General features: G+C 38.5%; 1 protein-coding gene across 2 annotated transcripts in view; it reads right to left on the bottom strand.

Annotated features, from left to right (window-relative positions):
- Positions 1 to 3,060: 3,060 nt before the first annotated feature.
- CRACR2A (calcium release activated channel regulator 2A) overlaps positions 3,061 to 26,502 on the bottom strand; it is a 52,900-nt gene continuing 29,458 nt past the window's right edge. Inside the window, exons 8-18 of one of the 2 annotated variants that reach the window (XM_015621400.3) lie at positions 24,335 to 24,522; positions 22,263 to 22,334; positions 20,024 to 20,069; positions 19,105 to 19,196; positions 18,047 to 18,371; positions 13,983 to 14,115; positions 11,905 to 11,986; positions 10,837 to 10,951; positions 9,136 to 9,237; positions 4,453 to 4,529; positions 3,061 to 3,508 (exon numbers count right to left, since the gene is read on the bottom strand). In XM_015621400.3, coding sequence (XP_015476886.1) covers positions 3,418 to 3,508; positions 4,453 to 4,529; positions 9,136 to 9,237; positions 10,837 to 10,951; positions 11,905 to 11,986; positions 13,983 to 14,115; positions 18,047 to 18,371; positions 19,105 to 19,196; positions 20,024 to 20,069; positions 22,263 to 22,334; positions 24,335 to 24,522 — 1,323 coding nt within the window. In that variant the 3' untranslated portion in view covers positions 3,061 to 3,417. The remainder of the gene's footprint in view (positions 3,509 to 4,452; positions 4,530 to 9,135; positions 9,238 to 10,836; positions 10,952 to 11,904; positions 11,987 to 13,982; positions 14,116 to 18,046; positions 18,372 to 19,104; positions 19,197 to 20,023; positions 20,070 to 22,262; positions 22,335 to 24,334; positions 24,523 to 26,502) is intronic. The other variant, XM_015621407.2, reaches the window with a different exon arrangement.

The following is a 26,502-nucleotide window of genomic DNA, read 5'->3' as shown; positions in this document are numbered from 1 at the left end:
AAAAAAAAATTAAAAAAGGGGAAGAAAGTTTCACCACTGCTAAGCCAGTATTAGCTTTCTGAAGAGCTGAGAAAAACACTGCCAGTAGGTATGCAACCCTGGTGGAGAGTCAGAAGACAGCAACCCAGCAACACAGTTATCATCAAGGAACATGGGAACCTGAGAATTCCCACACCAGTTTGATGGCCCGATGGACAGCAGAATCTGTCTGGGAGTAGAGGCTTGTAGTATGTTATTCAAACCTGTCTTCAGTGAGCATGAATCCAGCAGTAGCTGCTGTTTGTTCAGGTGTGCCAACAGGTGAGTAAGCCCTGGCCTGAGGTGTAGATAACCAAACAGACCATGAGAAACCCTGGACATGACACAAGCAACTCTGAACACTGCAAATATTAAGATACAAATAGTAAGTGTGAGAACCTGAAAGTTGCTACAGACAGCAGGGTGAGCAGACTCTGGACTTCCCAGGTGATTAAGGGGGAGTTACACAGTAACTTCACAATTAATTGAAGGACAATACTTGGGATTCTTTCAGGAGTGGAAACTTGTAAGGCCAGCAGCACTGCAGTAACTATATCAATAACAGCGTGTAAAGTCAAGGTGACTTAGGAAATGGTAGAAGAAATAGGTATGTGGGTACAGATGTAGAAAACCTGGGACTAATAGGGAGAAGGCAACTAGGGACAAATTGTTTCTTCAGGACATGAAGGACAGAGGAAGGGAGGGGTCAGGGTAGATGGAAGAAGAAAAGGCATGGAAAAAAATCAAGAGATGGTAGAATAAAAGGGACGAGTTGTATGCAGGCAAGCTGCTGGTCAGAATTTATCTGAATGAGCCTTGTGCCCCATAGCTTCAGGTCATCCAGTCTTTTCTTTAAACATTATTTTCTGCTTGATCCTGGGGAGAAGTGTAGGCCAGAGTGGAAAAAAGAGAGCACTGCAAGTCTTGTGAGTTGTGTACGTGCACGTTTTCATCAGCGAGTTTCAGTCTTGATCTGTTGGAAAGGAAGAGGAGGATTAGGTTATCTGCATTCATATTTATAGGAATCCTGCTTGTGTATATGTGGGTGACAAGCAGTGAAGACACCAATCTCTGTGTTGTCTGAGTGGCTGATGACATTGGTGCTGCATGTGTATCTGCACCTTTGCAATGTGTACTCAGCTTGGAGATTTGGCTGGACTTCGAAAAAGGGTCAGCAGCATCCACAGCTATCAATCTGAAATGGAAGACACTGCCTGGGTCCTAGACTGCACCAGATTTGTCTGTAGAAGAAGAAATCCCCCTCATCCCAGGATTCAGCTGCTTCTTAGCATTGTCTGTTCTCAAATTGTGTACATCCTGCTGGCAGCGTCTCAGACACCCAAGTAAAAATGACCCCTTGGGATTCACAGAAAGATAATCTGCCTGTCACTGTCCTTCAAAATCAAGATGAATTTCAGGGGGAAAAAAATTTATCTGAATTTGGGAGTTTGTGGGGCTAGAATCATGGGCAGTAAAGCTGAAATTAAGGATTTAAACTATCTTCCTGAGGCTGACAGAGGCTGAAGGAAATATTGCTGGTTCCAATATTGATGGGGGAACAGATCACTCAAAGACAATTAGCAGAGCCAATATTTAAACTGGTGACACTTCTTTCCTAGTTGAAATTAGGATAAAGCATTGGTTTTTTTGATGTTTAAATTAATGGTTTGCATTAGTTCAGCTCCAGCCAGGCCTGAACACAGATGGTTCAATTCTAAGATTTCCATGATGGATAACATGCCAGTCATTAAGGTCAACTCTCCATAACCAGTAATGGACTTCAAGAAGTAACCCTGGGAAGTGAACAAAAAGCCTATTGATTTTCAGTAATGGATACTCATTTTGCCCCTTTCGTGTTTTAGAGCTTCTTAGGCACCTCACTGAAGTCAAGGGGAGGTTTTTTTTTCATTTGGATGAGCAGATTCTCAGGAATCAACAAGGGAAAAAGCTCTTAATAATCAGCTTATCCTGGGCTGCTTGGTTCATCCATCATTCCTGATAGAAGTAAGCCCCTGGTTATTCTGCCTAATAGGGAAGGGGTCACATTTGGATCCCAACTCACAGGAAAGGGTACTTGAGTGCTGGTATGGATACAGAAATTGCTGTAGGGGAAAGTCTAAAAACCCGTATTGTGCAGTTCTTGGAACTAAATAAACACCTTTGATCAGACTGAAATCCCAAGAGCATAATTAATTACTGACAAAGTTTTTACCCAAAACTGAAGTTACTTATTGAGTTAGTGCTTAACGTTCATCTTTAGTTCCAAACTGATTCATTAGTTATATGAAAAATAACTTTTTTAAAACATTTTAAAAATGGATTAAAAACATAATGTCTGTAACAGTTTTATATAGTGAAATTTACTGTCCTGTGTGATATTTTAATGATATAAATTATGTCATGGGTTCCACTTTCCCAACAAGCTCACCACTGTGAATACTTGTTCTTGAATGCTTACCACAATAGCTGGATGCAGTGAAGACGTATCCCACCAGGAATAATTGTTGATCATGTGGTGGCTGGGTGACGCACTCTCAAGTTTCTTATTTCCATTTATATTCCACAAAAGCTTCAAAAGATAATTGACATTTGCGTTTCTTATGATCCAGGGTGGGCCATGATTTTCTAAAACGCATCCCCATGGGTAAACTGTGTCTCAGTGCTATCAGGCCCTGGAGGAATGTTGTGTGGCAGCTGCTTTTGAAAAATCAGTCATGTGTTTAGCTAAATGACAAGGATTTTTTTCTTAGCATTGCTAAAAGAGCAATATCTCACTGGAATTTGGTGAGATTTTTCACTCATTAAATGCTGGTAAGTTTTTCAGTCTTCCTCAAAATAAGATCCGGTGCTTCTGAAAACTCTACCTCCAAAATATTCTGTGATACCTTCTGTGACAGCCTTTTGAAGACAAAGAGCTGTTCAGTCAGCCTTAACATGTTTTGAACTACAAACAACTATACCTATGTAAATTTTTGAAAAACTATAAAGACCTCAGCACAAAATCAGGATCTAAAGGTCTGAACAAAAATGAAATAAGCCATATTCACAGGATGGGTCATTCACACCAGTAAGAATTTACTTCATATTCCAAATAGTTTTCTTCCCATAAAATTATTTCTTCTTATTAATAATGTGACAGCTTCTACAAGCCTCATGACAAAACAGGATTCAGTGGTATTAGGCATCAAACAGAATAAGAGACTGTTACTGCCCCAAATACACTGTCAATTAACTGAAGATAATATTTATAAAAGCAAGATCAGATCATAAAAAGATTTTAACTTCCACTTACACCTACACTCAGAACACAGCAGAAGAAATATTTGGAAGATAAAAGCAAATCTGATAGTTCCAGGTAGTGTTGTATAAATGTATGACTTGTAAACACGCCTCAGCATTTTATTGCCTCATACAGCATGACTTTTTTTTTGTATCAGATTGAAGTTCAATGGTTTTCTCTTTCACTTTATCTTCATGTTCTTTTAAAATCCTGGGGCAAAGAAAGAATACATGTGAGAAAAAAAAGTCAATAAAACCCACAAGAGAGCAAACAAAAAAACATTTTCCCAAGAGTATAAAAATGTCCAGAGATTTTACAAAAGATGATACAGTTTTGTGAACTAACAAACAAACAAAAAAGTACAATTATGGTGACCCCATAACAAAACTGCCTTCGTTCATTTAGTTAGAAAAAATTAGTGCTGATTGTTAATATTTTTTGCATATTACAGAGACTCAAAACAGTGACTTTCATCTCTTACTTTTAAGGCTGGAACAAAACTAAAACAAATCTATCTGCATAGTCATTCATCAATTACTGACACTTTCACAAAATTTCACTGATTTCAGCAACAATACTAGAGATTTTCCAACTCATTACCAGTGTCTTCACCTCCTCTGTAAGTAGTTCAGAGGGGCCATATTTTCCTGTACCTTTACCTCTAGCCATTATATAATTTCAAAAATCCACTTCTTCTTGTCTCCTAGCCCCCAGGAAGAATTTGAGCAGTAGTGATCAGAGAGAAGAAAGAAGCATATCCAATGTCCTGCTGCAAGCAGTCAACAGTATCCATTTTCAAATATATTTCTCCAAACCTTCAGGAAATTCTTGCAAGAATTATCACAACAGCCAAGGCCCTCAGCTTTCCTAGCAGCAATCCAGATGTTTTTGGATCCATACAGAGTTTCACCAGCATAACTCTTTCTGAACACAAGCAACTCTCAGTCAGAGCAACAGGGTCAGGCTACAGAGCAGCTTAAAAGCAATAAATATTTCACCACCCTCAGTTTCTATAGCTAATAAACATAGAATTAATATAATATAAATATAATATAACATAATATAACATTAATTAAACAAAGGAAATTCACAATGTCATCAGTTACAGGGCATGCAGGCACATAAAAAACTCATTGTTTGTGTTTTTTTCTTACCTAGCTAAGTGAAGCACAGACTTTTCCACATTGTACCCAGAATATGCACTGCATTCATAGAAAATTAGATTATAATCCTACAATCAAAGAGAAAGGTCATTTCAATTACTTTTGCACAATGTCTCACTCCAGCTGTATCAATAGAAATGCAGATACACTGAAGTATGAAAATAAAGAAGGAGAAATAGGTCTTCCTAGGATTTTAATTTTAGAGCTAACAGTGAAGAGTAACCTAGGAAGTCAAAGTGTGCCTCAAAAATAACAACCTTATGCTTCTCTTAGAAGATATTTGCTCTATTTGTGTGGAGTGGCCTTTGATGTAAGAGCTCAAACGAAAAGAAATCTTGCAAGGTACAAGTCTCCTGAACTCCTTTGTGATGATCAGGCAATTCCCACATCACTGAGTGCTGGACAAAGCAGGTGAAAAGAATTCCAGTAACTCTTCTTTCATCTTTTTGTACTTGTGAAATTTTTCTGCACCTTCTTTTGCAGTCAGCCTGCATCTTTCAGTTTTATACTCCCCTGGAAGTTTTGTAATTAGGAACAGTGGGTAAATGATCAAGTCTTGGGAGAGATACTCAGCACTTCAGCTGAAGTCTTATAAAGGCAAATGCAAGAGATCATCTGCACAAGAGCCTGACCTGGCAGTTCTGATGGCAGAGAATTTTGAAAGGGCATGACAGATTATCCTCCATAATAGACATCTGTCTATTTTCACAACCTACTACAATGAAGGTCATCTATATTGCCTCTGTGGTATTACTACATGTTCTTTTACCCATCCAGTTTTCAAATTTCTATTCACTTTCCGTTTTTTTCTGCGTCTTATTGCTATTTACAGCAGTAGCTTAAAATTCAAGTAACTAAGTCAGTACCTTAGAAAATTATAATCACATCTACACATTTTCATTTGTTTGTTACTAACTGTGGTTACTGCACTTATGGTTATTTAGCCACTCTTCAGAAGACATTTATAATTCAGTTTTCAAAGCTTTCCATTAAGATGATCAGGTATTTCAGTTTTGGTTTGGTTTTTTTTTTTTTTTTCCTATGTATCATACTTCCAGAACTGCACAATTTTTGGAAATTTATGTCATCTTCATGAAATTTCAGAGACAAAAAGTGGGGAAAATAATTTCATAAATACAGTAGTTTATTTTAGCAGCTTTAAAAAAAGTGCTTCAGAGTTATCCAACATCAGTTTTGAATATGTCGTCAACAGCTATATTGTTTGTTCTGATGAAAAATAGGATTGAACAACTTGCAGTAATTTCTTGAAGACCAGATAAGCATAGAAAAGCAGAAAAGGAAGAAATCAGGTGATGTTAGTGTTGAATAGATATTTTATCCTTTTTTTAAATTATTTTTTTAATATATATAACATTTACAATGATGCAACCCTATGATTCTCTTGCTTTTCTTAGAAAAGTTTAAAGATAAAATTTGACCAGGTCAAATTTCTTGCTAGCTATGCAAACAGAAGCCTGAAATAAAAATTACACTCTCTTTTTCTGCCCAGCTGATCAGAACTTTAATAGAAAACCTACTGTGGTCAGTTTATAGGTATTTTATATCAGTCATGCTGAGAGTGATACTACTCCAACATCTTTCTCACATACAAATGTCACTAAAGGAGAACTCTCACTGACAACTTCATTTATGCTGGCATGAATCTGAATGGATTTTTCAACAAATTGCTTGGATGGAAAGATGACAATTTGAACTCAACTGATAATGAGTGCTTAATTCTCTCAGTATAGCAAAAAGGTTCTTGTCTGAAAGGGGAGATGGTCTGGAAATACAAGATGCCATTTCCTTGATTCAAAGAGGAAACTTTAATTGATAGAATACACAAGGAGCACAAACATAGAACACATTAAGCTAGGAAATGCCATCCATCTCCATCCAATAATTACCTATTGAACCTTGGAGACCACTGGCAATTACTTCATTTTTAAAACTTACCTAAAAATCAGCAGACATCTAAAGAATAGGGAGGAAAATGAATTATTACCAGAGAGAGATGGGCAATTTTCTGTCCTGTAAAGTAGCATCAGTCTGAGAATAGCTCCCTCATTAGAAGTATTTGTGTAAGAATGGCACTGACAGGTTTACAAAGGAGACACCGTATGAATACACAGAAACAGTCCTCATTCCATGAAGCACTTATACTCTGCAAAGCCAAGGCAGACAAGGCATCTTTTTTTTATAGCTGAGGAACAGCAATAGAGAAGGATTTACTGACACATTTAAGATCAGTCAGAAAGTATGTGCAGGGCCAAAATAAAATCATGTGGATATAAGCATGCCTGAGCAGCACCTTTATCATAGGGTATTTCATTTAAATAATTAGCAGTGCTTACACTTATCAAACAGAACATTGGCTGTTCCTGGATGCTCACAATATGATCTGAATACTCTCTCTTGTTGTGCTCATATGAACTCTTTGATCACTGGATCAAGCTAAGCTAAAGAGAAATTTGTTATATGGAGTTTTTCTTCCAGATCCTCTGCTAAAAAAAGTCAAATGGACTTCCACAATCCCTGTGCTCATTCCATTCTCCCTTTCACAGGGTATGACAAACATACTGGAACTACCAGTCTTCTCAAATGACAACTGCCTTCAGGCTGCCATTATTCCTTTTAAAAATGAATTGTGCTGTCCACCTTGCAGAGAAGTTGTGTGACAAGTGCATTACAATGGAAACCCTTGGGTTTCTGACCAAAGGTGGAGTACAGCACAGTGCTTGTAGGATGTGGGACTGAAGCAAAGCAAGGGTTCATACTGCTAAGCTGAAATGCCCCCTGAAAGTACATGTTCCTTTCTGACTGAAACCAATCCCGTCCTTTGAGACACTGAAATGGTCCCTAAAACTTTTGGACTTCAGAGCCAATGGGCTAAACTGATTCTTTGTCTGAACAAGAAGAGTTTATTTTCACAAAATATGGCTATACAAATTAATATCAGCTCAGCATCTCGCCCTGTGTATTTGGGATCATTCGTGAGTAATTCATGGGATTATTCACAAAACCAGTAACTCAGCTGCATACACCAACAGAGACAGTGGCATGTGGCTTCATAGGAATTACACAGCCATTTAGCAAGAATTAATATTTCATTAAAATCCATGGTTATTATTAGCTCAGCAAGCAAATTATTATAATTTAATTATATCTATGATGCTTTTCAACTAATCCATTGCCATTAATCATTCCTTCTCTTAACTACCTCAGGCAGCACATTCAAACATTCAAATGAGTCATTCAGACTCATTCATTTGATTATAACCATCTTATTTGACAACTTTTTGTTTTACTTATGCAAAACATTTTATTTTCTTGTATGACATGTTAGAATTAATAGCCTGGTGGGCTGTGAGCTCTATACACTAGAATGATTCATCTTTGTTTTACTAGTACAGTTTTTTTAGAGCAAGATGACATGCAAGACACCTACTCTCTGTCCATTTAGCATCTATGTGTCACTTGTTTTTTCACAGAAGGATTCAGTGTTACACCATGGAGTCCCTTCTAGCTTCCAGGGTCTTAAACTTATCTGCATTTCCATGGACACAAGAAAAGAAAGCTGATTTCCTAAAGGAAGAACTTTTCGGGGATAAAGTTCAAGGTTGATAATTCTCTCTGACAAAAACCAAATAATGGACACAAAACTGAATAGGGAAGTATCATTCCAAAAGGCTATGTGAATAATTGAAATAAGATGAGATCTGGCCCTAATTCTTTCAGTTACAGAGAGGTGTCTAGCAGCAACCTTTCCTGAAAGAACAATTCAGCTGCACTTCAAATTCTGAAAATACTCTTTTTATTACTGGCAGTAAATCTATCTTCAAAGGTGAAACAGGTAAGTATGTGAAGTCCAGCAGACTGTTTCATTTAGGTATATTCCTACCAATTCAGTGAATATTTCAGCAATATTTTGATGACTTATTTCTAAATAAATTAATATTCTGCAGGCATTCATGTTTAAACTATAATCACTGTTAAAGAGATTAAAAGGAAAAATTGATGGGCATGGTACACAAGAATATAAACAAGTATGTGGTATTTGCAGCCCCTTGAATGCTTAAATTATGCCCATGGATCACCACTGCTCTGGTAGATGCAGTCTGCTAACTCTACTTATTTTATCTCCTTGATGGAAAGTTACTAAAAGTAAACATGTTTTCTACTCCTACCACAGGAGTAACAGATGGTCTTCTGTGGTTTTACAGGACGTAGGAGGGAGAAAAGGTCCCCAAATTATCTCTATGTTAAGAATTCTTTCACAGAGAAAAGGGAGGAAAAAAAAGAGAGAGAAAAGAAACAGCAAGGAAAAAATAGAGAAAAAGAAAGAACATAGAGAGAGAGAGAGAGGAGACACAATAAGAGTGATTTCTTAAATATTTTTCTTCTCCACTCACTTTTTGGTTTGATTCAGGTTTTTTTTTATTTGATTGGTTTGGTTTTAGGGTGTTCTCTTCATCTAGGCAGTGTTGTAAGTACTATAATTATCAGCACTTACATCATCGAAAGCTGAATTGAAGAGTGTGATGGGGTTCCTAATCCTTAAAGATACCTGTCTGACTAACACTACTCTGTGTTTCTATGAATTTAAGCACATTTGAAACTCCATTTTAAAACCTTCACTTTCAAACCTCGTAAGGAGTTCCCTAAACACAGTACCTTTGCAAGATGGTCTCCCATTCCCATCGGGACCTCACGCTCCTTTTCGTTATCAGTTTTGTTACCCAACAAAAGAACAGGCACATTCTCCCCAGTTGCCTCCTGCAGAATAAATAGGAAATATCAACTGAAGTGATGAATTCAAAAGAGGGCAGATGAGGAGGATAACTGCTAACAAATGTCACAGCATAACAAGACATTTGAGACTTCACACAAACCAGGTATGTGCCAATTTGCTTACAAACATGTCAGGAGTTGAAGTTGGATAAAAGAAATGAAAAAGACATAATGCTAAGATTACACTGACTAGGGACTTCTTTAAATAACAGTACATAAGCTCATTAGACTCTATATTAAAATGGGAGAGAGAATGCTACACAGGCTCAGATATTATGTGTTTACAGTCACTGCTTTTCTAATTACATGGCCAGGAAAAATAATGGCAAGACCTGGGTACTATTATGCCAAATGAATTACATGAAATAGTGAAGAAATACGCAGAATAGGTTCCCAAAAATACATAGAATAGACAGAAATCAAAATTCATTCTGAAAAGGGTTATAATTATCACAGTGAGTGCTTTCATTAGGTGGGCTGAATGCTACAGCAGTAAATGGATTTGGCAGTATGTCCAACTTAGCAAACAAAATTAGAAGAGTGAACTATTACATCTTGGGAAAAGTTTTGACCACAATATTCAATTTTTCTGAATCAAAATCAGCAGTGCCCCTCTAGCTTTTACCATACTGAATTAAAACATGCCACCGATTTATTAAGATCATATAATTAGCAAGGCCCTGTTCTTCCCAAATGCATGCTGATAGTATTTCAGTAAGGCTACTCATATCTGGAATAGCTATGACTGTTTGGAGGCATTTAAATCACTGAGTCCTAATCTGAACTTCCAAAGACACCTCTTGGTTATTCTGGAAAACAGTGTGTTATACTAGAGCACATGCTCAATAAAATCAGACTAAATGATCTTTGCATATTGATTTTGCCCTTACTTTTTCAGTGCACAAACAGGAAGTCACACTTCATCTTGCTACAAGTCAGCCCTTTGTGGCAGCTGCCAGTTTTATTTTTACTCTTTGTTCTGGCCACAAGCAAATTCTGTTGCTTATGCTGTTAATGTGTTTTAATTTTTTGTTAACTGATGTCACTCAGTGGCATGGACTACAATTTTCTTTTCAAGTGGTTGAAAGGATGAACCCCAGGAAACTGAACTGTCTTTCATGAGGCAGTTTCACAGGGCTAATGTAGATTACATTGTTCTAAGCTTATGGCTTATGTTCACAGTACAGTCTATTTTCCATGAGCTACACACTTATCAAAGAGCTAGTGATCACCAGTGATCACCAGATCACCATCACTGATCCAAAACACCTCTCAGTGCTAGCAGTGATCTAGTTGGGGTCATCAGTGTAGCTCCCTTCATGAAAAATCAGAGCACTTCATGCTGGGATTTTCCCACCACTCATTCAAAGTCCTTAAAACCCTAGAACTATGATATCTTTTGTTCACAGAAATAGAGATGAAAAACCACTTCACTGGCAACAGTGCAGACCATACTCACAAGAAAAACACAATTGTGACAGCACAAGAAACAAGGTGCTCTCTGTTTTATCCTGTTAACAGCCCTTGTTCAGAAGAAGGTACAGAATGACACCAGGATTTAGATTTAAAGTTATGTCAAGTTACCTCAATGCTTATCAGCCACTGCTTGACAGCTGTAAATGTGTCTTTTGCTGTTATGTCATACATCACAATGACACCATCAGCTTTTCTGAAAAACTGCTTGGTAATGCTTCGGTACCTACAAGTAAGAATCTGGTTATAGCTCTACCCTCAACAGAAGCAACAATCTGACAAGTTAAAATTTATAGTAATTCCTCCATGCAAAGGCAAATAAATTATTTGGGGAAAAAAATTAAAATAAAAGGACTTTTTGAAAGAAAGTTTTTGGAAAAGCTCCCCCAGCCTTCTTTAACTGATTGTGGGTTAGGCTGGGTAATTAGCTACATATCTCACTTACTCTCACCTCTTTCATTTTAAGCTTGGAGCAGAAATTTCCCTTCTCTAAGTGCTCTTCTAAAGCTAGCTAGGTTTTTGGAGACCTTTTTCCCAAGCTTCATGTAGATTATCATTATCATCCTTACTTTCAGTAACACAAAATTACACAATAGGTGAGGAGATGAGGAAGGAAATTACCACTGAACTCTTACAATAACCTGGAGTTCTACTATAATGGTATTGCTTTAGTAAAAAAATAAACACCTTTTTTTTTTAATCTATTAAGGTATTTTCTGCTATAGAAACAATTCTAGGTGCATTTTAAAATCAGACTTCCTCCTAAAGAAATAGTGCGGTACTAAACTTTTCAGAGCTTAATTAAGAATCTTTTTTACAGACTGGCAGTGGACATAGCAGCAAATCAGCACATTAGTGCTGCAAGGGAATGAGCTAAACTGTGAATCCACTGGCTCTGTTAGGAATGCTCCTATATTTGTTCCTCTGCCAAGAAGCAGGATTGGGTCCACACTTAATATATCGTCAAACAGATGATTCAATGAAGCAAGACCTTAAAATGCATACGGGTTTTGACAGGCATGGAGTTAAATTTCATCATACAGTCTTTATTTCAAACAAGGAGTTTTGCCATTTTCACCCCTCCAATTCCCTCCTCCATCCCAGCAGATGAGGGAGTGAGGGAGCAGCTCCACAGCTGGGCTGACTACCAGGGCTGAACCATAAGAGAACCTTCCTCACCGTTCCTGGCCGGCTGTGTCCCAGAGCTGCAGTGCTACCTGGGTGTGATCTACTGTGACAGTTCTCACATTGTAATCCACACCTGCAACACAAACACAAGGTAAGCTGTCTCTTTACAAGCAGTTTGATCTTCGAAAACTGGATCCAGCAACAACTCCAGAAAAGTAAAAAGATAGACACTGCATTAAAAATTATGTCCACAGTCTCCAGCTATCAGGGGACAAGTGCTTTTATTTGCTTGAAGTTCTCCAGCAATAAAATACTGAATGGAAGTAGAGTAGTTCAGTTTTGTAAAATATGCAAGATAAGTCACTTTTCAAATCACAGAACATGAGTCAATGGTCCATTTGAAAGTCCACAGCAGTCTAAGCCATTTAGTCTGGAATTCACTGTATAACATCAGTTGTGTGAAGTGTGTTAGTTTAGTCTGAGCTAACCACATGAGAGCTTTCTTCAGTTAGTGAAAAAACACAAGGCATGGCACAGGGAACAGTAGAACCTAAGATAAATGCTGAAGACAGGTGGACTAAACATTTGGAGAACCTCTTTCCCTATTTATTACATAGAAGATGAGCTCACTTCACTTAGGTTAGTAGAGATAAAAATTCATTTATTTAAACTTTTAAATTAATTATCTCCCTATTCTTCTAACCTGTGAAGATGTAACTATTTTCTGTATGTTTATAACAATAATTAGAGTCATAAACATTTATCAGTCACTACCTCCTCCTAATGACAACTTGAATTTATTTTGTTTTTTTATCACATTGAACTGTGTCATAAAATCACTGAATATCATTGAAAAATCATTGAATAATACAGGTCATAAGGGATCCCAGTAGGTCAGCAACAATATCTCTGGGGCCATTTTCCACAAAAATGGGATTTTTACAAGTGGCATTAATGGAGAAGCATCTATGCCTGCATTCCTTCAATAGGCAATTAAAAAACCTGTATGGAGGATGTATATACTGCCTGTACCTCAAGGGAAGAAATTTGAACTATTCTGTAGAAATTCACTGAGAACACTCCTCTCCATATTGTTCACTTGACTTTTCCATTGTCTGTACCTTACCAGCCATAGCCTTCACCTGTGAAACCCACTGATGTGAACACTAAATCAAAACTATGACAAATGCTTTCTTGCCATTTCCTTTGCAAGAACCCTGGATGACCAGCCAAAAGAGGAAAAAGTTCTGAATAATTTTCAGTGTTTTTCCTCTGGAAAATTGCACACTCAGTGTAAGAGCTCAAAGTGTAGAGAAGTGTGTCAGCCAATTACAGGGCAGTATGGACAGGACACAGCCTTTAGGTCTATGGGAAATATGAACAGACAACTGCAGACAGGTGTCTAAGCTCCCCTTCCAGTTAATGAAGACACAGTCGGTGAAAAACTAGGACATTACTAAGCTAATCTTGAAGTAGGTAAGTTTTATTTCATATATACTGCAGAATAAGTGAGGTCTCAATGCAGGCTAAGCATAAGGAATCTGGTAATTTAACCCAGCTGCATTGCAATAACCTATACTTGAGTTTTTGTACCTTGATTTTGTGTCCGACTTTTGAAAGCTTGGTCTACACCTTCAGGCAAGGTAAGAATAATGTAGGCTTTGAAAACTTTAGCTTTGGAAACACAGGTCTGACATACTTTTTTCATGATTAGTATAATGCTAAATCTTCAAATAGGTGATTCAGATACTCTATTATCTCTCTAAAACAAAATCAGATTACTTAGAGGTATAGCAATGAGATATGAAAGTGGAATTGTTAGTACAGAACAGTCCAGAGGACAGGATATCTGTTTCAGAACTGTGAGATCTACAAGGAAATTCTAGCTTCACAGAAATCACCAGAAATTTTCTGATTTATCTCAGTGCTGGCCAGGATTTCAGTACAGAACCTACTCTGAAACATCTCCATCAATTATGTGCTTTCCAATTTAGGAGAACTCACTTTGCATGTCCTACTTTTACAACATCTGTATGTTTCCATTTTATAATACAGGGCCTGATCTCAGTAGAAAATGTTAAGTACTGCCAGAACAAAAATAATAATAATAGTTATATTGTTAAACTTACCTACAGTAGCAGCTGTGCCTGGAAAAAAACGATCTTCACAAAATCTTCTTAAAAATGAAGTCTTTCCAACACTCGAATTGCCCACAAAAATGATCTTGAATAAGCGCTCAGGGACAGAGTTTATTCTCTCCTCCTTCAAGTAAGAGCAAAAATTAGCTTCCAACTGTTCTATAAATCCTGTTGCCTCTCCAGTTTAAGGCTGATATGGGGAAAAGAATAGATTTTATCCTATCATATTCTTCATTACTCATGAAGCAATATTCTGTTTCTTAAAATAACTCAGAATTTCAGATGTTTGCCATGCATCATTCCAGATCATCTGAAGTGCAGTGATTTGCACTGAGCTCTGGAAGTATACTGAATATGAACCTTTACATTAAACTGACAAAATAAAACAGTTTATGTTCACAGCCACAAATCAAAATTTATAAAACTTCACACAGCTCTACTCAGTAGCTTCATCCTATACCAGTGACACAGAGGAAGCAGCACATCTTCATTTAGATAACAGAAGCAAAGTCATCATTTTTAATGGCTTATGCCACCATATTCTTCTCTCTGCTACTACCATAGAGCCAAGAACTTCCATCCAATTACTGCATTTCTACATCTGTTTAACATTACAGGCAGAAACATGGAGGAAAGAGAGAGAGAATTAGACCAGTTAATCAGGCTGTAAAGATTCAGCTATGTTTCTGTTATTTCACTTTTTAAGCAGAAGGAACCACAATTTGTTCTGCTTATCCAGGTCCTGGTTACTGCAGGATAAACTAAGTGGATGCTGGAGAGAATATTTATATTCTCCATCAAGTAGGTCATCATTCTTTTGTATGCAGATCAGGAGTTGCTTAGGGAAGCACTCTGTAGCACCAGTTGGTTTGCAGGGGGTGCCCTTGCTGGTCTCTTCTAGTTTGTGTAAATACGAAGGCACAGGGAGGTAGAAAGTTTGTTTTCAATGCTGCAGAAGGGGAGCAAGATCATGGATGGCCCTGACATTAGCTTGCCAAAGTGTCAAACTAATATGTTTTGAGGATATGTTTTGAGGAGGGAGAGGAGGGAAAGGAGGGAAGAACCCTCTGCCAGTGTGCAGGATCCATGAGACTGCTTCCTTCATGAAGATGTCAGAACTGAATTCACTGCCTGACAGTCCTTTGAATGAGACATTGAAGTCTACACTTGGACCTGTTTTCTACAAATATATAGAAGTCTTAGAGAAAGAATCAGAAATAGAGACTTTCCCTTGATGGGGAAAAAACACAGACAACAAAGGCTTGAGCTGCTGTCTTCCTTTGCATAAAAAAAAAAATTCATTCACTACTGTAAATTTTGGGAACAAAACACACATATCTCTTTCATGAGCTGGGCCTATAGCCCACCACAATTATAGAGAACTTTCTTATTTTCCTTTTCTATTAAAATTCTAAACCCCATTGCAGCTATAGACTACTAGCAGCACACATGCATTTACACAAAGCATATTCTCAGTCCCACTGAAAACCATTCCCAGCTTATTAGTCTGTGTGCTCTGGGAAATAAAACAAGCTAACATACAATCATCAGCTTGGCAGTATTATCACAGTGATTCTGAGAACCATAGCTAAATAGATGGAATACATGACCTGAAATACTTTGTCCCTGGTGGCCACACACACTCCAGTAGCACTAAGACTCAAAGACCCTGAAGGCCTTCAGCTCAACTCCCAGCACAATAAGAAGCCATTTTTCACTGAGATGTATCAAGTCCAGTCATGAAAATAATATTAATAATCAAACTTGGTTATAAATCTGCATGTGAACACTATGCCAGGGGATAAGGTACTCAATAGTCTACTTCAACATAGTGCTGATGGGAAAATGGAATAGCAGTAGAATGAAAATTTATTTTAGTTTACAGTGCAGTCTGAAAAAGTCTTCCCTAGGTGTGTCTTTTGACTAGTCTTTATATAAACAGTAGCCAGGTAAAGTAACACACCTAGCTTTTGTACCATTTAACAATATTGTGGGAGATTATAAACATAGTGGTTAATACTCCATATCGAAAGATTGGAGGGGAGAGGAAGTGAATCTCATGCAGAAATTTTGGACAGAAAATCTTGCTTTAATTCCCATTAGGGTTCCTTCAGGTGCTTTCTCAGTGACATTTCTGGTAATGTTAATCACAGTTTCATCTTCACAGCCACTCAGAAAAATGCCCTACCTGATTGTCAGCTCCCAGATAAAACAGCAGCTGCTTGGCCTCATGCACTGCTGCCAGCATTGGTTCTACTCACCTGTAAGATGCAGTAGATCATACAGGACTAGCAGCTGAACTACTATGAATATATGGTTATTAGGAAGGCTTAATGCCAGCAGCTAGGAGCCCAAGTTCCATGCAGTAAGCAATAAGATCATGGAATGCATACATTTCATGTCACACAAAAGCCATTACAGACTAGTCATAATGAGAAACAAGATCTAGTTCCTACCCAGATGAGAGGATGAGCTTTCAAGAGGCATGACTGCTGGAACAGGGCTGGCAACACAGGCTTGTCCTATCTGGATAGGATGAGCTACCTGGCTTTTGTCATCCTAAAGTCCAGTGATACAAAATAAGTCACACAGCAAGCAAAAAGCATGCACTGAATTAAATAATTTCAAAATATGAAGCTCTTTTCTGTACCCTTAATATTTTATTAAAAGTACCACTTAGAAATTATTATGTAACCATGGCATAATTCTATCATAATTTTTAAGATATGCTTGCCTCTTCTAAAAGAACCATATAATTATGACCAAGCAAACCAATTTTTCCTATACTTTAATCTTTTTAATATGTGCCTCAAGAATCTAAAAATGAGTAATCCTTAACAATGATTCTAAAATTAGAAAACAAGCACAGCTAGCTCTGAAGCAATGGCAATGCAAAAAAGAACTTTAGACTCCAAAGAAATGTACCTTCCAGCATGCTGCATTAAGGATTATTACTGAATGGTGAATTCATTGCTAACATGCATATGCCAGCTATAGCTGAAAAAATATAAGATTTCAATTTACTAAATAATAGTATTTTCAAAAATAATTTAAAAACAATGATATTCCTCTCATTATTTCTCAGATATTGTAACAGCTACCAAAGCTGACTCAAAGATATCAGAATGTGAGAAATATCACCTTGTGGCCAAAAAAAAAAATAACCCAAAACCAAACAACCAATTTTTTTTTTAAAAAATACTTCCTTATTTTTTAAGATAATTTCTACTTTCCAGTGATCTTACATCATCTATTACAAGGTTTAACTTCACTTTCCCTAAGAAGTCCTTCAAATGTAAATCTATGCACACATTGTCTGCAGTCACCAGTCCTTTAGGCTGTTTCCCTTTGCACCTTCAGCATTTGTCTGCAGTACATTTTCATCCCCCACTTCATGCAATGGCTTAATTCGTTATACTTCAACTTAAAGACAGAAAACTAAATAATTTTAGATACTAGGAATAACACATTAACCTTTGACACCACTTCATGGCATCCAAGGTCCTTGAGAATAGAATAGAAGAGAACAGAAGATTTCCAGTTGGATGGGACCTACAGTGACCTGGTCCAACTGCCTGATCACTTCAGGGCTGACCAAAAGTTAAAGCATGTTATAGAGGGCATTATCAAAAAGTCTCTTATAAACTGACAGACTTGTGGCATGGACCACCTCCCTAGGAAGCCCATTCCTGTGTCTGACCACCCTCTCACTAAAGAAATGCTTCCTAATGTCAAGTCTGCACCTCCTCTGAGGCAGCTTTGAACTATTCCCACACATCCTATCACTGGATCTCTGGGAGAAGGGATCAGCACCTCCCTGTCCCATTCCCCTCCTCAGGAAGCTGCAGAGAGTAAGGGAGTTGTCCCTCAGCCTGTTTTTCCAAACTGGGCAAAACCAGAGCCCTCAGCCACTCCTCAGGGGACACACTTTCCAGCCCTCCCACTAACTTTGTGGCCCTCCTCTGGATGCATCCAAGGACCTTCACATTCTCCTTAAATCATAGGGCCCAGAACTTCACACTCTGCTCAAGGTGAGGTCTCCTTTGTCCTCTTACATTGGACAGTGTTTCCTTCCCTACAGGCTGCTCTCTAGAAGATGATGATGAGTGTTCCACTGCTTGCTCTCTGGCTTTGTTACTCATTTCTGCCTCAAAAGTATTTTCGTCTTCTCCAGTCCATCTGCTCAGCTGCTTATCAACCAGCCTGTCAAGAAGATGGGGTAGGTGATCTTCTTCAATTGATATTATTCTTTGGAGATGTGATGTTTTAGGCATTCCTCCAGTGATTCCAGCATTAGGCTCTTCAGAGAGAACTCCATTCAGTCCAGCAGAATTCTTTCTCTTTGAGTTACTGAAAATATCATCTTCTTCAAATGAATGGCTAGACAGGGAAAAAAGAAAGTACGTCATAAAAGTATAATTTTATTTTATTCTGAATTTAATCTGAATAACTGAATTTAATCTCTCATGTTTTTGACTAGTCACAGCAGGCAAAGGAGAGTCATTCTAGTGTCTGCTGAAAAGTCAGCTCATCACACCATGTGTATATATATTGATAATTATAAGCATCATGGAAAGCTAATAACTTACAGGAGAAACCTGAACCAGAATGGAAAACATTAGATTAACATCAATTCTAACCTCATAGAAGAGCTAAAGAAAACTTCCCTACTGTGATTTTCTCCTTTACCACCTTCCACTCCCATTCTGAAAGAATAAAAGAGCTCCCCAAGCAAGATCCTTTCTGTGTGCAATCTAATTCTCTCTTTAGTGGATAGGAGGGGCATGTGTTTGCTTAATATGGATAAAAAAAGTCCAAGTGGAGATTCAATATTGTACCACATCAACATGAAGTCATGGGCAAGGTTTTTGTGTCTCCCAGCATACACCCATCCACAGTGGGGAAATCTCTTGCCTTTACAGACAGCACATTTGTTTTATGTTAAAATTTGGGTCTTCGTTTTCAAATTTCTTAATGAGCACAGTAATCTTATCATGACAAATAAGTGTGAAAAACTTTGAAAAGTTCCAAAGCATCAGAAAGGAAGTATTCCACATCTTTCTATAAGCCTCATGAAAACATGAAAAAAATACACATGAAAAAAAGTTCCTACCTGTTAGGCAGCATCTTGCCTTCTATGTATTTGCCAATGATAGACCCTGATCTTTGCTTCCAGCTGGCTTTTGGAACTGCTGTTTTGCATTTCTGCAGAAATACAGAATAGTTCTCACCAATTTACTTCTGGTGTTCATTATGGTTAACTACCCCCATTCCCAATACTTAAATAATGCAATGCAAATGAAAGAAAAAAATGTAGAAGAAAATCCTAGAGGTGTATGTGCTTCAGAATTCCAACTGATAAACAATTGGAACAGGGAACTCCAGATCCTGCAAAAATGCATCTGCTTGGTAAATAAAACAGCATAATGCCATGGAAAAAAAAAAAGCAAATGGGTATTTTTTCACATGTGCAGCTTCTCATAGGACTAGGAACACAAGCAAATATAAACTAAGCAGCCTTAGTCTCCTTGTACCAGGGTGCTTCTAGAACATCTTACGAGTCTGTTATTTGCTGCTACTTAAAAAAAGTTAATAGGATCTGCTCTTACCCCAGTCCAAAGAGGTCTGGTACTGATCAGGTACTGATCCAGGTACTCAGTTTTGTACTGTTGTATAAATGTTTCAGGATATTACCCACTCTTGACTGAATAAATTAACACAATTTAATTATTCAATTTTTAGGTTATTTCATCCTTTCATGATTTTATCCATAGTTTCTTTTAAAATACATTTATCTCTCTTCAGATGGTTCCCACTTTATAATTCTGAACACGTAGCTCTTTAAATTGTTCAGCAAATTAAAAAAAACATCTAATTTACAAGTGAGAAAAAAAGACAATACAAATTAAGAATAGGACAAGATTTAAGAGGCACAAAAGTCCATCTCCTGCACAGCCTTCTGTTCCCCTTCTTTTGAAGCTGTTCTCATATGTGTCTTCTCAACACTGGGTTTGAAAATAAGAGTTGGTTACCTGCAAAAATATGTCACGCTCATCCTTGAGATGTTTGTTCCTCTCTCTGCAAAGACAACACAAACAAAAGAAGCACTGAAGCCAAATATTTAGAACTGCTGACTTTTCTACTCCACACTAACAGACAGGCTGGACAGTTGGCAGCGCAAACTTTTCATCATCCTTTATTTATAATCTCACCTCAGCCAGTTCCTTGTCTGAGCTATTGATTCTCCAGCAGGGCTATGCTGATTAAAGCCAGATGGGATCTGGATCTCTTTCTGTATTTTATCTGAACAAATGCCTTAACACACAGAAATCAGTTGTGGTCAATACGCCTTCACATACTGTAAGTTAGAATGTTTAATGATTTTCACAGTAAAGATGACCTCTTAGTGTGGAGAGGGTGCAATGAACACCATCTCTTGTTCATCTGGTGACATCTGGCAAGGCCAATTATGCCCCTCTGAGGCCTGCAGTTGTGGCTGCCATGGAAAAGTCACCCTAGGAAAACATCCGTCTTCCATCCTTTGTGCAGAAACAATGAAAGTGTCAAGAAACAGACACTCCAGGCAATCAGCAAGCTCTGATCAGATCTGACAGCACACCTGCTTTGTACATCATCTATTGTCTCCATCTGTTGCTGGCCTGGCCCAAGGAGAGACTGAGCAGCCAGGGTGAATGGAAACAACCTCTGTTGCCAGATGTTTCTATGTCCCCAAAACTTGCAGCAGGCAAGTCACAGAGTGGCCTAGGGAAAACACACGCTGCAAAATAAGAGCCTTTCCTCAAGCCTCAAGTAAAATTTTTAGGCAACTTTAAAATGAGACCTCCTGAAGGAAATGCAGCCAATGAAGGCCTAGGGGCAGGTGCAACCTGCAGCCCATGCTGACTGACCACTGAGCAAACAAAACCCAACACTGCTGCACATTAAGAGGAGGGCTACAGTTGTCTGAACACAGCTCCAAACTTTGAAGTCTACCAATAAAGGAATGATAGCTAAGTACATTTTGGTATCATTTTACAAATATTTTGGGGAAATGATCTTCATTTTGGCTCAGCTCCCAGCCCTTGAGAAGCAACAGAGCCTTTCAGCAAGCTCCTGCAGCCAGGCTTCTGCCTCAGAATCAGCTTAGTTCAATGCTGTTCTGTTCCACGTCTGACTTTTGGAAAGGGAATTATCCTACAATACCGAGTTGCCAAAATGAAGCATATCTTTCAGGTGTGCTGCCCTCTACACTATGCAAGAACTGAGCATACAGAAGTCTTTTGTAACCATTTTTACTGTTTTGTGTCACTATCCTGTGGCAGCTGACCTTGACTGGCTGCCAGATATACACCCAGCCACTCTCTCACTCTCCTTCCTCAACACAAGGGAAGATAAGTGGGAAATGGGAAAGCCTGTGGGCCAAAATATAGACAAGAAGGTTACTTACCAGCTACCCACTACAGACTAAAAAACAGACTCATTGTAGGATGATGAGAAATAGAGACAAAACTAAAATCACCTTCTCCAAAATTCCCCCTCCTCTCAGGGTCAACTTCATTCCTATACCCTCAGCTCTTCTACCTCCTTACCAATCCTGAGTGGCACAAGGGGATGGGGAATAGTGGGGTTGGTGGTCAGTCCATAACAGCTTCTCTCTGCAGCTCCTCCCTCCTCACACAGTTTTCTTGCTCCAGTGTGAGTTCCCTCACGCAGGTTACAGTCCGTCACAAAATCCAGCACAGATTATTTCCACAGGAATAATCTCTCTGGAATGGACTGCTCCAGTGTAGGTCCCCCACGGGCCACAATTCCAGCCAGATAACCTGCCCCTCCATGGGCTCCTCTCCATGGACCAAGCTCCTGCCAGGAGCTGGCTCTTGTGTGGACTCTGCACAGGCTACAAGGGGCTCTGCTCCAGCAGTGCCTGGAGCACCTTCTACCCCTCCTTCACTGACCTTGGTGTCTGAAGGGCTTTCTCATACACTTTTTTCTCTTTTCTCTCTTCTCTCCCAGCTGCTGCCCTGTTTTCCACCCTTTCTTACTGAGGCTTTCCCTGAGGCCCACTGTGGCTGTGGGGCTCCACTGTGTTCTGTGATGTGTCCAGGGTTAAAGGCCAGCCCCAGCTTCTCTCTGGCACAGAGGCTGCCCCTGTGACACCCCACTGTCAACACCTCAACACCTACACTCCCTACATGTCCCAACGTAATTTCATCCTATAATGGACCTCTTTAGAATTATATAAGACGTTTTTGAATGGAAGATCTACATTACCTTAAAAAATCCAGCTGCTTCAAAAGTCCTGACTTCTCTCTCTGTAAGGCTTCTGTCACTCGGTACACCTCCCTGCAAAAGATAAAAAAATTGTAAAATTGTTCTAACCATGGTAAGAACACTGCTAAAATGCTTCCCTTAAGGGTATCTACATTTGACACCCCAGCTTCTTCAAACCTTTAGATTCTATTCTGCATGAATAGTTAATATTTTAATAAAGTTTATTCAGTATAAGGCCCACAGTAGCACAGCAGTACAAGTCAGCAGAGGAAGGAGTAGAGGTTCTTTTTTCAAAAAATATTGCTTTTTAATTTCTTCATCCAGAGAGCTTAATATATGTTGATAATGGCACTTGGAACATTCAGAAAAGATACACTTCTGAAAAACTTCTCACTCATGGCCACTAAAAAACAGGTGACATTTTATCCAAAATTAGAGCTTATCCTGCTGCAGCAACCATATGTCAGGCTCACACGTCTACAATGCCTACAATTTTTTTCCAATTCCTGACACTTATACAGCCATTTTAACACCATTTACTTTGATTTAACACGATTTGGTGTCTGGCCTTAAATGTTTTTTTTTGCCTTTCAGTGAAACCCAAGTTCTTCCTGTGCACTGTCTGAGCATAACACCTGCTTCAACAGCTCAGGTCTTACCAGACTGATACAGATGTTTAAAGCAACACTGCAGGTGCAGTTGAGTAGGGCTGAGCTCTAATTCCATAAACCACTATTGAATCCAAAGTGCTTTGTAAGTGCAGTAGTATTATTCAGCAGTCTGACCACTGGGCAGATTTCCTTTGTAGCTTTTAATTCAGATCATTCCATAGTCTTTGCTCTGGATCTGAAAAGAGAGGCCTCAAAGAGGAAACAAACCACCTTGAGGAAGAGTATTTCTACTGTCTACTTCCAAAACACATCAAACATGCAAACCTAAAAATTGTAGATCATCGTGGCCATTCTTTAACACTAACATATCAACAAAGTTCATTATTTATACCCTCGAGAAATTAAAGAAGTAATAACCAAGTAGAGCTTGGTTAGCAGGCATGAAGCTTAAGAGAAAAAGAATGTTCCATTTGAACTAATGTTTTGCTCAATCCTGAAATATGCCAGACAGCAACAGCTCTGAATTATATAATCCATTGCTGCAATGGCTAGGTCCATCTGTCATTCATGTGCTCTCCACTGGCAATGAGAGGCTTCTACAGATCCCTGAGCATTTAATTTAAAATGGACTTCAGTGAACATCTCTGCCAATTACAGCTTCAGGGTAGTGATTCTTCTGCTTTGCGCAGAAGACTGGAGCAAGACAGATAGCTTGATCTGTCACAGGTAATTTTTATCTCTCAGAATATGAACCATAAATATTTCTCCTTTTTTTTTTTTTTTTTTTAGATAGCTTGATCTGTCACAGGTAATTTTTATCTCTCAGAATATGAACCATAAATATTTCTCCTTTTTTTTTTTTTTTTTTGGTAATTCAGAGTTTTTTTTTTTTTTTTTTTGGTAATTCAGAGTCAGAATATGAAATCTTCAAGATTTTAACTGGAAACCCCAAAATTATGGTTCTGAATTGCCATAAGGCCTTGTGGGAATTGGGATAAGCTAAGTTTCATCTTGGGGCCTTACCAGGCTTACTTTTGATAAAGGAAAAAAGAAGATCCTAGGTATCTCACAGTCAGAGTGCATTCTGAGAAGCAATTTTCAGATAGACTCCTCTTCAAGGAGAATGAAGTATCATGTTCCTCAACTGTAAGGCACTTCCATAAGGAATTCCACTGGTATTTCTAAACTAAGACACTCCACGGATTTTTAATTCCAAATACCTTAGCCAATGGCAGTGGAGAGAACACTGATATTTTGAACACGTAGCAAAATATTCCATAAAAGCCAGATATGCCACAGAAAACATGCTGAATTACATGGGGGAAAGCAGCTAGAACTGCACTCAGCCTTGCAGGTGGTTTCTGCTTATGACAGAAGTTTAAATCACAGCACTGGGTACCTTGAGGAGGCTCACTGCCACACCAGTCAAGTGGACTAGAACTGCTGCAGCTGTACACTTACATTTCCTTCTCCTCCTGGAGCCTTGATGCCTCCTCCTGAAGCACCTGTAGCTGTTGTTGAGCCAGGTTTAGTTCATGGGATGTTCTCTCCAGGTCTCTCAGCAGCTCCTGGTTAGTCAGCTTCAGCTTGGTGTTCTCTACTTTGGTTTCTTCTTTGCCACTGAGGAGCTGTGTACACTGATGCTCTAACTGGGGTAAAAGAAAAGAGAACAGAAAGCATTACAACTGACTGAGGCATCTTGGTTTTAAGGCTTTCAGTTTGGGTTCTAGAGGTTAGCTGAGCAGGGAGCTATTTCTACCAAAGCCAAAAAATGAATAAAACACCATGGTGCTCTTGCACTGCTCTTTGTACAGACATAATTATGTTACACAAAAACAAAGCCATTCCATTCTATGACTGAATTTTATCCAGTTCAAAAACACACCAGTACAAACCATAAAAAAAAGGTGCTACGGAGCAGATTAGCAGCATTAAACTGATATCCACAACTGCTATTTTAGACCATTTTCCACAAGGATCAGGCCTACACAGAGTGATTCAGAATTCTACCTAAAAACTGTTAGATATAAGTCTGATAGCTGATAAACTTTCCTACCCCAAGCAATATGAACAAGCAGTGACCTTTTTGCCACCTCAGACAGATCTGCCAAGAAGTGTGAATTAGAGCCTTTTAATTCAGTTTTATATTCCCTCTCTAATGTACATCAAAGGAAAAATATAACTTCCCTGTAAAACAAGTAACAAGGATGATAGTGGTTTCTGGTACATAAAGAAGTTCTGCCTGCTTCTCCCTGGATAACTGAGCAAATTTAAACAGAGCAAAACTTTGTATTAGAGAAGGCATTGGTGACGTTAGGACATAAAAGTTTTATTTGTTTTGGGGTTTTTTTTCTGTATTCATTTTAAGGGATGTAAAATGTAATGGGAGGATTACAATGATACCATTTCAATCTTTCGGATCTGAGACATAACAATATTAAAATTTCCATTTTGCCCAACCCAACAAGCAGAGCTCACCCAACCAAAATCTGTCCTCACCCAGCTCTTCCAGGCAGTTCCTACCCTAGAATACTGATGTTGTTGTAGTCTTGGTTTTGAACGAGGCCCAGATTAAAAACAAAAGCAGAAAATACTTTCTAGCCTGGACTGTGAGAAGTCAGGAACAAGTGTAGAGTGGGAGCACTTAGCAGTAGCAGCAGCTTAATGTATTTGCTGAATTGTAGCCTCAGCAGGCTCACATTTCACATGGAACAGTGGCTGGGCATCAGATTACTGCTGAGCAAGAATGGTTTACATGGATAGATTACGTCAGTTCCTGAATATTGCCTCCACTCCTCAGCAGAATGAAGTTATCCATTCTAAGTAAAAGACCAGCTGCTTCAGGTATTTAAGACAAGACTCATCCAGAGGACTGGCTTTGGGAGAAGCAAAAAGTGACCACACAAAGATGAACTTTTAAAAATCTTAGGAGCAACAAACTGCAGAGAGAAACCCCACTTTGAGAACAGTATGACCATCTGAAATCTTACACAGAGACTGTTCTGGAAATGTAACTGCAATGGTAGCCAACATCAGCTCCCAGAATCATCTATACTGATGCTAGAAATACTTGCTATAAATCCTGGCGCTCACTCTTGTCAGAAAAATGATAATATAACATCTTAAACCCAGAACACAACAAGAGGAGAAAGGATTGTTTCACATCAATACAAGGCTCCCTTCCTCCACTGTACCCATACAATCCTTTGAGAAATGCCAAACACTACTTTTAAAACATTCATCTAAGCAAGTCCCAATACAGAGAAATAACTCATTAGGTGAGTGCTCAGCTGGTAATAGAATGACATAGATCCTTATAGCTTCTAGCTGCCTATTGGAGTGGCAAATTGGCTCCTATGTTCATCTAGTAGATGGAAACTGATGGGGAAAAGACTCATGGCCCATAAATATGTCTAAGAGAATTTGAGTAGCAGAGAGAATTAACCAATTTCCACAGGTCAAGCACAGACATGGTAGTTGATGGTGCATATTCTCTTTTTTTGACAAAGATGAGAGGAAAACCAAGTTTAAGTTGAATAAAGAACTGGGATTATCCAATGCAAATGAAGACGTTGATTAGTGTCCCTGAAAGACACACACATTGAGCACTCCCCATGCAATCCCTTGTT

This window comes from Parus major, chromosome 1, assembly GCF_001522545.3.
Source record: "Parus major isolate Abel chromosome 1, Parus_major1.1, whole genome shotgun sequence".
NCBI classification, from domain to species: Eukaryota; Metazoa; Chordata; class Aves; order Passeriformes; family Paridae; genus Parus; species Parus major.
The sequence above is the reverse complement of the archived record's forward strand: the minus strand, read 5'-3'. Positions and strand labels throughout refer to the sequence as shown.